The following is a 13,560-nucleotide window of genomic DNA, read 5'->3' as shown; positions in this document are numbered from 1 at the left end:
GAGACATAGAGTACAGTACAGAGGATAATAGAACTCTCTCTCATTACCTAATTGTCTAAGACCTGCCTTATTAAAATAAACACATGTTCTACTGTCAACTACTTTCAAAATAACTTAGAACTTTATGATGTCTTCCTCTGTTAACTTGGATATAAGGAATCCGCTGTGATTTCCAAGCTGGGAAGTAGGCTACGTGGCAGTTATGGATGAGTGCCATGACCCAGTGAGTCAGAAAGAGAACTGAAGACTAAGATCCACGTTCTGAGTTCTGCAGATCAAAGCCCAAGTCTCCAGCCACGATGACCATGTTGCCACCAGCTCTGCTGCAGTCAGTGCCTGCTGTCAGAGCTCACACCCACCCAGCAGTCTTTCGCTCCCCCTCCACCTTCATTCAACAGGACCATGGATTCCACTCACCCAGGGCAAGGGAAGCCACCGACTAGGTGTAGAAAGAAGGGAACAAAGTCACTCCTCGCTTTTGAGTATCCAAGAGCTTAGGATCTGGTGATTTCCAGGAAAATTTAAGGAACTTTCGAAAGTAATTCTGACTTCACTGGACCTTCGCCCTACCTACTGACTTCAGCCTCCTGCCCCAGCATGAGAGGGAGTTTCTACAGTCACTCCTCATGATGTATGCCAAAAAACCAAACTCATGGCTCATAACTCAAACAGGGAATATGAGCACACAGCTCAGGAAACTGCCACTGAGTTGGGGTGGGTTTTATGCAGCATTACTGGAACAATGACTGACTGATATAAAACTCTAACAGCAGAAATACAGGACAGGATCACACAAACCACACAGATACAAACCCATCAACTAACAATCAATTTCTAAAGAATGTCTTCATAAAAAACATTTGAGTAGCTCTCCTCTTCACCTTAGTCTTCAGGCACTGTCTTCCAATACGAGTTTAAGGCAGCCCTTAAAATATCAAACATGAGCAGAAAATGACTACAGGTTTACAGCACAAATACCAGCAGAAAAGTCTAAAACATGGGTTTATAAGGTCGAGAAAGGGAAAAACATTGAAATAGCATTCTCCTTTCTCATAACGTTTAACACCTAGCAAGCATCACATTTTTCCCTTCTCCTATGAAAAGTGATAAAAAAAGAAAATAATTAGACTCATTTTAAAGGATTGGAATTGGAGGAGGATTTAACTTCAGGACCCAAAATCACCTTCTGAGAAAGAGCGTAAGAAAAAGTCCAGGCTGTCATAGCTCTCCGTGTGGATACTCTTTCCAGAAAGCTTATAAAAGCCATAGTACATTGACATGGAGGGACGCTGTAGCAGCAGCAGAGAAGACAGAGCTTCCGTCTTTTCATCTCCTGCAGCACTGCCTCCTGTGCTAATGTGCACTATGTATACTAATAACTTTTCAATAGCCAACAATTTGATTTCTTTTTGTTCCTTAAGTAGAGCAGATTTTAGTCCTCCCTCTTTGACAAATTTCTGGAGCAACGTTACATGGTGCCATGAAAAGTCAAATGACTTGGGCTTCAGGGGCTGAGGCAGCAACACTTCTTACAGGGAATGCAACTTAAACAACAACAAAGTCACATATTTGGTGAACTTACTCCACATCTGACTACTCAGAAATGTGAATGAAGTCTTTGCTCAGTTTCTGCACAAAAATCTCTCAACAAAGGAAACACTGCAGAAGTACATCAAAATAATATGATATTATCATTGTCATCAGGAGGAGGTTTTGAAAAGTCTGAATGCAGAAACCCTCGCTTGTTGCAGTACAGAAGAAGCTGGAAAGGCCATCTCTAGGACCATCACAACCTACCACCATCTAAAACTTAAGCACAATCTCTGATGTCATGAGATACAATCTTTCTCACACCTGAGCAAGCCAAGTTGCCTAAATGGTGCAAGGAGAACATTACATAATGCTGAGCGTGCACTCTGAAACAGCTGTCAGATGCAGAACTCACCTGCAAATCCAAGGCTGGATTTACCCGGTGTAACAGTAACTAAGTGTGCCATTCTCACATGAAGGTGAGCCACGTTAGGATTTTGCCAAGACATTTGGCCAAGACTCATCTATCTGGTCTCATCAATATCAGATGGAGATTTTTGTTCTTTGGGAAAGTTTTACCTCAACAGATGTCAAAAACAAATCTCACATTCAATAGCCTCTGAATTCTTTTTTCTTGTGCACAAAGTCGGCCAGATACCACCAAAGCACAAAGCTCGAATTTGTGTCTCATACCTGGTATGGCTGACTCTCAATAGATGACAGAGGTTTTCTACCAACTCAGCAAAAAATGAGAACAAAAAGAAACTTGTATTTTGAAGCATTATGATAAATGGAGGCTACCACTGACGTATTTTCACAGTGAATCTTGCCAGAAACACAGGCCATCCCAGTCTAGTCCTTGAGACATGCAGAAAAATATTTTGATAGGAAATAACTAACTTTGAAATTTCTGAAATCTAGCCATGCTTTGCAAGCATATTCTATATTGCCACGGGAAATTTTTTTTCATTTAATATGTTGCTTTGATATTGGCTTTAACAAAAGCAGAAAAGCAAAGTGGATATATTTGAATATTAAATAGAGTTCTAATATGTGCTGAGTCAAAAATGGAAAAGCCCCAACAAGTAAAGGCAAACATCTTAAATATCAATATAACCTGTACATATTAAAACACACAGCTATAATGTCTAATAGCCTTCTTTCTCACTTCTTCAAAATCAAACCAGAACTCCCATCCCATGAAAGTCACTAATTGGCTCCAGTGATCTTTGTTTGGACGAACCGAGGCAAGATGGTGCACTTCCAGGTTCTTCATCCCCCCTCCCAACTTTTCCCGCGCGCGTGAAAATGCAGCCGGCACCCGGGAAGGTGCAGACCAACTGGGCATGCGCCAGGTGACATCAATCCGAAGAGACCAAGATTTACCTGGTCGCACCTGCGGAACGCCCCCCGACACGCCCGTGCCCCGCCTATTGCCCTCCCACTCCTAGAAAAGCCACTCTTGGCCATTGAGCCACGCGGCCTTCTCACAGCCCTGGCGGCCTTCTTGCAGCCCCACTCCTGTCGGGATGTCGGGACTGTGGGAAGTCTGTCCGAGAGCCCCACGGGGGACTCTGCCGGCCTCCTTTGCCGGAGGCCGACAGACTTCTCCCGCACACCTTAGGTTACCAAAATAAACGTGCAGTTTTGCGCCTGACCTTTGCCTACTTGCTGGTTCTTTTGTGCTCGCTCTGGTGGTCTTAGAAAAACAAGACAATCTTACCTTAACAAAGTATATAACTGCCATGTTTGGAGATTTAAAAAAAAAAAAAGTTTTACCAGTTTAATCCACCATAGTAAGACTAAAGACTTTTTTTAGTCCTTACTTTCAAAATATTTTGGGTTTCATTCCACTTATTTGTCCATTCCTTGGTCAATTCTTGAACCTGAAAAGAAAAATATATATGTGACTGGTTCATAAGGAAAGTTTATAATTTTCTTCTAGTTTCCGCAGATGTACTATAATTTTTTAAATGAGATAGCGACTTTTAAATAGCGACTTTTATCCCTGAAAGAACCATCACCAAAGATAAATCAAACAGCTGATTTCATCCTACAACCTACATTATGGCAAAGGAAAGAACAGACAGAAATTTGTCAATTTGCCTAGAATTTCACAACAGCCTTTTTAATGGTGTACTCAATAAAAGCAGCTTCCTTGGATTATTAACCAAAATTCCAAGTTTAAGGATGACAGCGTCCACTAAATTTGTTAATATTTCATGACTATACTTTAGATACTAAAAAATAGTGATTTATTTTTATTTCTAATTAGATGTGATTAAATCACCTTGGATGCTGTAGTTTTCCTTTAGGAGATAATTTGCTTTTGTAGCTAATTAATAGGGCTTATAAATCTCATTCTATCTTTTTTGTTGTTGTTGTTTTAAAAAGGTGGTTCTTTAATTGACTCTTAGTAAAAGCAAAAATCTTTTGATAAAAATCACTTCTTTCCAGTCGGCTCTAACTTAGGGAAGAAAACATGCTCAACTGTTGAACACAGCACAGCTGGAAACTGCTTCTCAAAGTTAATGGAAATGTTTTGTTAGTTCCCTAAAACTTTTTAAATGATCCTAGCAATTAATTCATTAGGAAACAAAAAGTGATACTTGTGGCCAGGCACGGTGGCTCAAGCCTGTAATCCCAGCACTTTGAGAGGCCGAGACGGGCGGATCACGAGGTCAGGAGATCGAGACCATCCTGGCTAATATGGTGAAACCCCGTCTCTACTAAAAAATACAAAAAACTAGCCGGGCGAGGTGGCGGGCGCCTGTAGTCCCAGCTACTTGGGAGGCTTAGGCAGGAGAATGCCGTAAACCCGGGGGGCGGAGCTTGCAGTGAGCTGAGATCCGGCCACTGCACTCCAGCCTGGGCGACAGAGCGAGACTCTGTCTCAAAAAAGAAAAAAAAATGATACTTGAGAGGTAGGAAAAATATGAATGAAAAATGTGTTCTGTAAAAAGGAAGAGACCAAGGTCTATAAGAGAGTAGCTTCAGAAAGCCTTTTCCTTTCAGCACCTTTATCATTCCTGCCACCTCCTCATTCCCAGCAGCAGACACCCTCCCATTAAAGCTACCTGGTCTCCCCAGTAAGTTTCCCTATTTAATCAGGCCAAAACAACTGCACAGAATACATCTGCTTGTACTCTCACTGCTAAGATAGAGTGATTTTCTATATGCCATTAAGTATAGTAACTGGAAAGGATATTCAAGTCAGCAAACTTAATGAAAGAAAACATCAGTTATTGACAAGTATCTGCAGTGACGGTTTATCCAAGAGGGAAACCAAAATATATCTCATTCGCCTACAGTCAATCATTCAGGGGTCCTCAATTTACCTCAAATAAGACTGTGGGAATTCTAAGTTAACTTAAAAAAAAAAAAAATGTCGCTTCTTTTACTAGTTATTAGTGCCAAAATCTATCACCTTCTTGATGAAAAACAAAGGAAATAGGACTGGAAGAGCCTCTCTAACTCTGTGCTTTGCTTGTGTTGTTGTTGTTGTTGTTGTCGTCGTCTTTGGGGTTTTTTTGGAGATGGGGTCTCACACTGTCGCCTGGGTTGGAGTGAAGTGGTGTAATCACGGCTCACCACAGCCTCTACCTACCAGCGTTAGAGTGATCCTTCCACCTCAGACTCCTGAGTAGCTGGGACTACAGGTGCACACCACCATGCCCAACTAATTTTTGTATTTTTTGTAAAGAGGAGGTCTCATCATGTCACCCAGGCTGGTCTTGAGCTCTTGGGCTCAGGGGATCTTCCTGCCTCAACCTCCCAAGGTGCTGAGATTACAGGCGTGAGCCACTGCACCTGGCCTGCTTGTTTTTACTGGTTTGGTAAGACTGTCCTGATTTATCGTAAACCAGTTCTACACTCCAGTCCTTCATTTCATTAACTGAGTGATACCAACACTACAGACTCCTGATAGCAATAAAAGTCATGCGGCTCTCCTGGCTTTCTGTTTTGAAAAAGCTTTCAGAGAAGGAATATTCTTATGCCTTCTCTCCCTACGGAAGGGGAAAAGACTGGTGTATTGAATTTACTAATTTATACTCATCAGTTAACAGACTGCCACTGGCAATTTATGTGAGAACACAAAGCACCCAACAGTAAATGACTCTGCATTTCACCAACAGAGAGGTTTCTCATTCAAGAAATGTGAGCAAATCAATCCCGTTTGAATTCAAACAATTCTAGCTTAGAAAAAGTAAGTATGCCTTGGATTTATTTTACTGTTGTATTTAAATGAAATAATATCCATTTAAAACATTAATTTAAAAATGCAAACATGTGCTACTACTTCTAACAGTGTGATCAGGTAATGAGATGTATAACCAAGCAAATTGCAAACAATTAAAATGGGTCAGCAAAAAACTTGATAATTTAGAAAATGTTAGGAATAAGATAGGCAGTCATTTCTGTCACAGCATGTATAATACATCCAAATTAATATGTTTATTGGTTTTCATTAACTTATTTGGTATTCATGAAAACTGTTGTTAAGAAACAATTTAAGACTATATCCAGATATAGTTTAAATCATAGCACTCAAAATTAGAATTTGAAGCATTAATACATAAAATTTCATTTAAAAATAGGGATTATAAAATTAATGTTTTACTGATGTTATTGTCAGGATATTAATCAGCATAATTATCCTAGACATATCAATAAGTTCCTAACTACACCCCAATTTTTATCTTCCATATTGTGTATTTTTGAAAAAGCTTTTACCAACAGAATCCAATTTTCTTTTTCAATCTGTTTTAGCCATTCAGCACCATGAAGAAAATCGACTCCAAAAATTGTTCTAATGTCTGTTTCTCTTTTCACAGAAGTTTAAAAAAAACAAACAAAAAAAACCATAGAACCAGGTCAGCCATAAAACTGGCTTTTCAAAGGCATGGGCACACACACTGGCTTTAGCCCATAACAGCTCCAGATTTCTTCTCTCTTTGGTTACTCACTGCCAGTCTCTCCCATCTCAAACCTCATCTAGCTTCACAGAAACTAAGCACCTAACTAGAGTAATCAGAGATTCCTCAAGCACCACTCTTCCCACTGGAAACAACAAAAAGCTAAAGGATGGTCATTGTTGAGCCCATGGGGAAGACTACTGTTTCATAAATGTTGAACACAGACTCCCTCAAACAGGGACTCCAGTCAACTCTGATGACCCAAGCAGCCTCACTGCTTTGAAGGATCTGCATGTTCATTTAACTAAACATCATGTGCCAGACAAATCCCATTTATTAAACCGCAGAGAATGTGCTGCAATACATACAATGTCAGCTACCATGCTTCTTTAAAAATGATCACCAACGAGGGGAGGGAGGGAGGCTAAGTGCAATAAAGAAAAAGAAGGCATCTCAAACGGCAGGTCCTAAAAAAGCATGCACTTAAAATAATAGTAAAAGTTATGATTTAAAAATATAAGTCAAAGTATCACTTACTCTTGCTTCATTCTGCTGAAGTTTTTCCTCCATACTTAAAGCTGTGGGGGAGTCTAAGAGGGCAATCTACAATATAAACCAAAAAGAAATCAGCAATTAATAAACAGCAATAATCTAGGTTTTTCCCTGAATATAGAAAATTATCCAAAATTTCACAGAAACTATTAAGAGTAACAAGTAATGTCCAACACCCTGCCAAAAAGTGTTGAATATCACCAAGTCTTTACTCCATGGGATACATCTCTCATAATATTCAAAACCATGACATCCCAGTAAACCTACATTTGCAATACAAATCAGCAAAGCGAAAGATGTAACATGTTGACATTTTACCAAAATCAAACACAATCTAAATCCCTAGATCTTAAGGATTCGCCTTTTTTAATATGTACAGAGTACAACATTCAAAAGGGACGATGCCTAGGTCTTGCTCAACCACAGGCTTCTGAGATTTGTCCTTGCTGATATATGAAAATGAGACGCATTTATTTTCATTGCTGATGGTATACCCCATATGGCATGGCTACACGACAATCTCTGTATCCATTTCCTTATCCCTGTTGAAGAAGTGTAAAGATTGATGTGAGAATGATAAATACCAAAATCAGTTTAAAACTGAGCAGGACAAGCAGACAGAGACATGAGAGGGAAACAGAATCAGGCTGGGGCTCAAACTGCACTTGTAACATGTAAGTCCCCTGACCTGAGTGGCAGGGACACTGTGCTTCCTATTCTGCCTCCTTTTCTCATGGTCTAAGATATCCCTTGGAAGAAAAAAGAGAGTATCCCTCCTACCCTACTTGCAGGCAATCACTTTTTCCCAATTTGGTTGTGTAAACTTACAGTTACTCTAGTCATATGCTAGCGTGTTTTGTTGTGTTTTTAAATACAAGTGGCATAAAAACACTATTCTGGATATTGCCTTTTTAACTCACCAATATATCTTAGAGAAAATTCAGTAAAAATAAAAAACTGCTTCACTCTTTTTAACAATTCCAATTTCATTATACAATATTCCATTGTATAGATTTCTATGATTCATGTTAGTGCTCTCCCATTAACATAAATGTGGTTTTCTTAATCTTTCAGAGAACTATCCTTATGCCCACTGACTACAGTATGTATGACTCTATCAACAGAATAAATTCCTAGAAGAAGAATTTGTGAGTCATCTATATGTGTGGTTTTTATTTTTTATAATTGCCAAGTTGTCCTCTCCAGAGACTGTAGCATTTTTTTAAATGACTATTTACTTTTCAATTTCTCATAAAACAAAAATACCCACAAGGCGGTCTTCTTCGGCACAGTTAAATGTTCAAACTATGAAGACCACCATGGGCCACACCTGGCATGTGTGTACTGAATGAAAGCAGAGCTGGCCAGAAGGGAGCACAGGCGTTCATCTTGCTGAGCAAGGTCCTCGTGACAGTCTATGCAGCAGTCCTCAGAGATATCCCAGAGCTATTGTCTTTGGCCTTCCTGAGTAACCATTCACATGTGAGGGGTCGAGATTCATATGGGCATTGGCGGGACCCACCCTGGTTAGAAGCCCATGCCCACAGAACCCAGCACCTCTTTCAACAATACCACAAGCACATCCTCCAGGGGCCCCACAAGGGACACACCCTGTTACAAGAGTCACTGCCCTCCAGGAAACCCAGAGCTGTGGCTTCTCAGCTGATATTAACAGTATATATGTAGTTCATCCTAATCCAGATGTACTTCACCAATTAGGCATCATTTTCGTCATTAGGGATGTTGCCTAATTGGACAGGTGTCATCCCACTTTCATCTGGTTTGCACAGAATGAAGCCAGAAAGTTAACCTAAGGTCAAATCCATCCTCAGTGAAGAAAAGGGAGCTTTGTTAGCACGTTACTACAATGCATCATTGCATCTAACATGTTGTCTTGCACAGAGATGGTACTTAATAAATATTTTTCATTGAAGACATGAAAGTGGCAGATGTTAGTATTACTGCATTGTTTATATATGGTTGACAGTTTTCAAAACAATTAGAAAGTCCTTTATAACGTGGGTAATTTTACAGAACCCATTGTTGAGACTTTTATTGATAATCAAAGCTGAAACATTTCTGCCACATCATCAAGTCAGTTATCAGTGACTGAACAGAAGCACAAAGACTCATGACCAGGACCCCTTAAGAAACATTATTTTTAAGCACATGTAAAGAACGACCTTTCTAAAGCCTTTTAAAAGAAATCATTGGTAAAAGTACCATTTTCAATGAAATTATTATTTACAAGGTGTATCTGTAGAAGAAAAATGTTTCTAATCAAATAATACTCAGATTAAGTTCATATGCTGTTAAATCAAAAGTAACACTACCTCAAACAGACTATTACACAAGGGGAGTAATAGCATTTCTACCAACAACGTATACAGGCACCCCTTGCCTCACATCCTCGTCAATACACTGTATAGTCAATTTTGTTCTTTGCCCAACAGGTGAAAAGGACATCCTGCTTTTAAAGAACTTTGAGGTACCATTTACACACAGCCAAATACATAAATCTAAGATCCACTGGTTGATGTACCCACGAACATGTATATGTATACTCATTTCACTATTCTTAAAATCTGTATTTATTGTATTTCAATGATGTTGAACATACTTTCATATGTACAGAAAATATTTGAAACTTTATTTCTACGGATTGTGTTTACATCCTTTGCTCCCTTTCCTGCTGTGTTGTGATGTTGTCTTACGTTTTCACAGAACTTCTTTTCCTAACAAAGAAGGTAGTCTTCTATTGCATGAACAGCAATCTTTTCCCTGGTCTATATTGATTAGAGCAAATTTTCATTATGTTATGTAAATATGCTATGTTCTTACTTTTGTCTATGCGAGCTTTCACAGAATGAGAAGGAAGAGTTAAAGTTTTCTGTGACAAATGTGCGTGGCTCTGTCTCCTGCTATTTCCAACAGTTGTGTTGTTTTTTTCACTTATGAAAGTTGGCATCATGTCTGGTTTTAGTTGTGAGTTCACCCTTTGTCATGATAAAGTGCTCTTTTTTAAGCTCACACAATGCTGTTTCTGCACCACTTTCTTTCCTCTTGAATTCACTGGTAGCCCTTTGTCCATTCTTATAAACACCATATAATTTTTACTTGTGACGGTATCTGAGATGTGTCTTCTTTAAAGTTTACACATAATGATACTTTTATTATTTAAAATTTATCTTTAACCTCAGCTACAAAAGTGAGTGATTCATTCTACTTTCATCTTCCCTTTCCCATCATCCTCTTTGCTTCCCACCTTTGGTTGTGTTTTTCATTTCTATACGGTTTGATTTACTTGTTGTCTCCAGATACATTCAAGAGAGATGAGGGAGTCAAGAGACATTTTCTCTCTGCCAAATTAAATGTAGAAATATCTGAAAATATGTTGAAATATAATAAAAGAGAACACTTTTTAAAAAAAGATAATCAAATACTCAACTTTATCAATAGCCAAGAAGTACAAAGTAAAATTATTCTACGATTCTGGTATATATCCATTAGGATGGTTACAATGAAAACTGGACAATACCAAATGTTGCAATACTAAGAATTGAACCAGCACTTTTATACACTGATGGTGGTCTATTAACTGGCACATCTACTTTTAGAAAATTGCTTGGCAATATCTACTAAAACTGAACATATATACATCTTCTGACTCACCAATTCCACTTGTAGACATAAATCTCACAGAATATCTATATGTTCACTAAAAACACCTAGAGGAAAGTCTACAAAGCACTAACAGCCCGAAATAAGAAACCCCCCAAATGCCCATCTAAAGTACAATGGACAAATGAGCTGGAATATATTTGCATGATGGAAGACAACTTAGCAGTGAGAATAAATGGATCCACTACTACATGCAACAACATGGGTGACTCTCACAAACATAATGTTGACTGAAAGAAGTGAGATCAAAAGAGTGAATATTTTTCATGATTTCATTTATATAAAGAAAAAAAACAGGCAAAACTAAAAACTAACAAAGCCTGTAGAGGTCAGGAGAGTGGCTACCCTTGAGAGAAAGGGGAGTAGTTCCTGAAAAGAAGGATTAAGGGGGGGCTTCAAGGATACTGGTACTGTACTGTCTCTTAAGATAGAAGCAGGTTAGATAGGTGAATTTAGCTTATGAAAACTCAGTGAACTATACACATATAACGTGCAATTTTTGGGGATAATACTTCAATAAAAGATATATGTAGATATATATATCTACATATCTAGATCTACATAGTAGAAGAATCAAATACATGTCAAAACCTTTTGCTTTACTAAAATGGTGCTTTAAAAACTCTGATGCACATGACTTTTTGCAATGGCAAAGACAGAAAATTATTAAAAGTGAAGCTGATTTTTATTTAGCTGTGCTTAAAAAAATAAGCCTAGAAATAGAACTGAGATTTGAATAACATTCTCAATGAACCACAGCAGTACCTGGGATAGAACAGTCTAGTAATAGAGCAATACTCCCAGAAAAATGTATACAGAGATGTTTAATGGACATTTAAGAACACCTGCTGTTTTTATTGAGCTTCATAAATTTAATTAATTTAGGATAAGCCTACATTGTCTCAAAACAATTTATAGCTTCATAGCACGATCAATTATTTTAAATTGGATTCACATTTTTCTTGTAATATATTGTATATTAAAAATTTTATCTGCAATGTGTTCTGAAATAGACTTAACTGCCTTTTATATCCTCACCCCCAAAATTACAGCAACAAAAATACTCCCTTAAATACAGCAGTGGTAATAGGTCATAAAAGGAAAAGGAAAAAAGACTACAAAATATAAGGTAACTATATGACATACCAGTATCTCTGAAGGCATTTTTTACAGAGAAAATGTAAAGTTTTAATAAATTAAAGGTTTTTGATCTATATAAGGTTTCTTCCAATGATTTCCTCAGTTTAGTTTAAAAAAGATAATATTTTTTCCCTTCATTCTTTTAACCTAACAAAAGGTTAAGCACAAGAAACTGCGCCTAGAATTTTCCAAATACTTTCCTTCACATATAGTAATTTGAGTGATCCAATCAAATCATCATTAAATTCTTACTTTATATAAACAATGTTTTAAAAACATTGAAAAAGATTCCAGGCCGGACGTGGTGGCTCACACCTGTAATCCCAGCACTTTGGGAGGCCAAGGCGGGCAGATCACTTGAGGTCAGGAGTTCTAGACCAGACTGGCCCACATGGTGAAACCCCGTCGCTACTAAAAATACAAAAAAATTAGCCAGGCATAGTGGCAGGCACCTCCCAGTTACTCGGGAGGCTGAGGCATGGGAATTACTTGAACCTGGGAGGTGGAGGTTGCAGTGAGCCATGATTGCATCACTGTACTCTAGCCCGGGCAACAGAGTGAGACTCTAACTCGAAAGGAAAAGAAAAGAAAAAGATTCTAATAACAAGGTGTATAAACAAAAATGACTATTGTGGTTCATGTTATAAGGGCCTCATCACATGAAGCTGGACTCTTCATTCTGACTACTTCTTTCACACAAGGGAGGCTCCACACCATAGAGTAAAATGCATATGGAGATATTTTTAAGCACAATGAACAATTCCTATTCAACTGCTGTCCACCATCTTGTGGGAAAGAACTGCCAGGTACATTTCAGGACACAGGAAATTCAGTGAGGTTTTCATCCCATCAATATTTTCAAAACATTTATGGGATCCAAGAGCTTCAAATGCCACATAATTCCATGTGGAAAGCACTGCTCCAAGAGGGACCACTTTGCACTAAAGAAAAGCATTTCTTTTCACGATATACTTAAGACATCCATTCATGAGTTAAGAAAGCAGGATAACTCCAGTCTAACGTCAACATTTCAACATTTAAAAAAGCTATCCTTCATTTTCTTTCACGGGTTGCCTTTCTTCACGGCAATATCTAAGCCTATCAGAACTTTACTTCCACCATTCATCACAGAATGTAACTCTGTACATACACCATGCGGACTATCAGGACGCTGACTGAGAAAATCACAAGACAAGGAATCTTCACTAGAATCCCAACAGATCCTTAAAATGAGACTATTTCAATAATCAAGCGAGGGCCCAGGGACAGCATTTCGGCCAGGTCACAGGTAGAATACACATGTGTCGCTGGGCCACCAGAATCACCTCTCTAATAGGTGATACGACACAGGCATTCGGAAAGATGTTCAAACAAGTCTTTTACTCTGTTAAAACACATTTTAAAGTCATAAAATGCATGGGTGAAATTTTAAATACTACTCTAAGCATATCAATTTCTTTCCACTTCAAGAGATTATGCCATTAATCCTATTGCATACTACATTTCCATCCATAATTGACAACTATTAGATTGTTAATCATTTCATATTTAGTAGATAAAATCTTACACACTGGGCCCATAATGAATGCAAAGGCCAACAAGAGGTTGATGTAAACGAGGGACTGGCTAACTCATTCAAAGCTTTACTTAGCACTTATTTACTCAAATCAACAGCATGAGCGAGAAAATTGTCTCATTAAGATCTAGAAATAGATGCCATTACTCAAAGAAAATTATCCAT

At 38.3% G+C, this 13,560-nt stretch overlaps 1 protein-coding gene across 4 annotated transcripts in view; it reads right to left on the bottom strand.

The window, feature by feature from the left end:
* KIF16B (kinesin family member 16B) overlaps positions 1-13,560 on the bottom strand; it is a 311,606-nt gene that overhangs the window by 228,278 nt on the left and 69,768 nt on the right. For all 4 annotated transcript variants that reach the window (XM_023217818.2, XM_023217819.2, XM_031934693.1 and 1 more), the window contains 2 exons: positions 6,984-7,049; positions 3,357-3,416 (listed from right to left, as the gene is read on the bottom strand). In XM_023217818.2, coding sequence (XP_023073586.1) covers positions 3,357-3,416; positions 6,984-7,049 — 126 coding nt within the window. The remainder of the gene's footprint in view (positions 1-3,356; positions 3,417-6,983; positions 7,050-13,560) is intronic.

This window comes from Piliocolobus tephrosceles, chromosome 20 (genome assembly GCF_002776525.5).
Source record: "Piliocolobus tephrosceles isolate RC106 chromosome 20, ASM277652v3, whole genome shotgun sequence".
Lineage (NCBI taxonomy): Eukaryota > Metazoa > Chordata > Mammalia > Primates > Cercopithecidae > Piliocolobus > Piliocolobus tephrosceles.
This window is presented reverse-complemented; position numbering and strand designations above follow the sequence as displayed.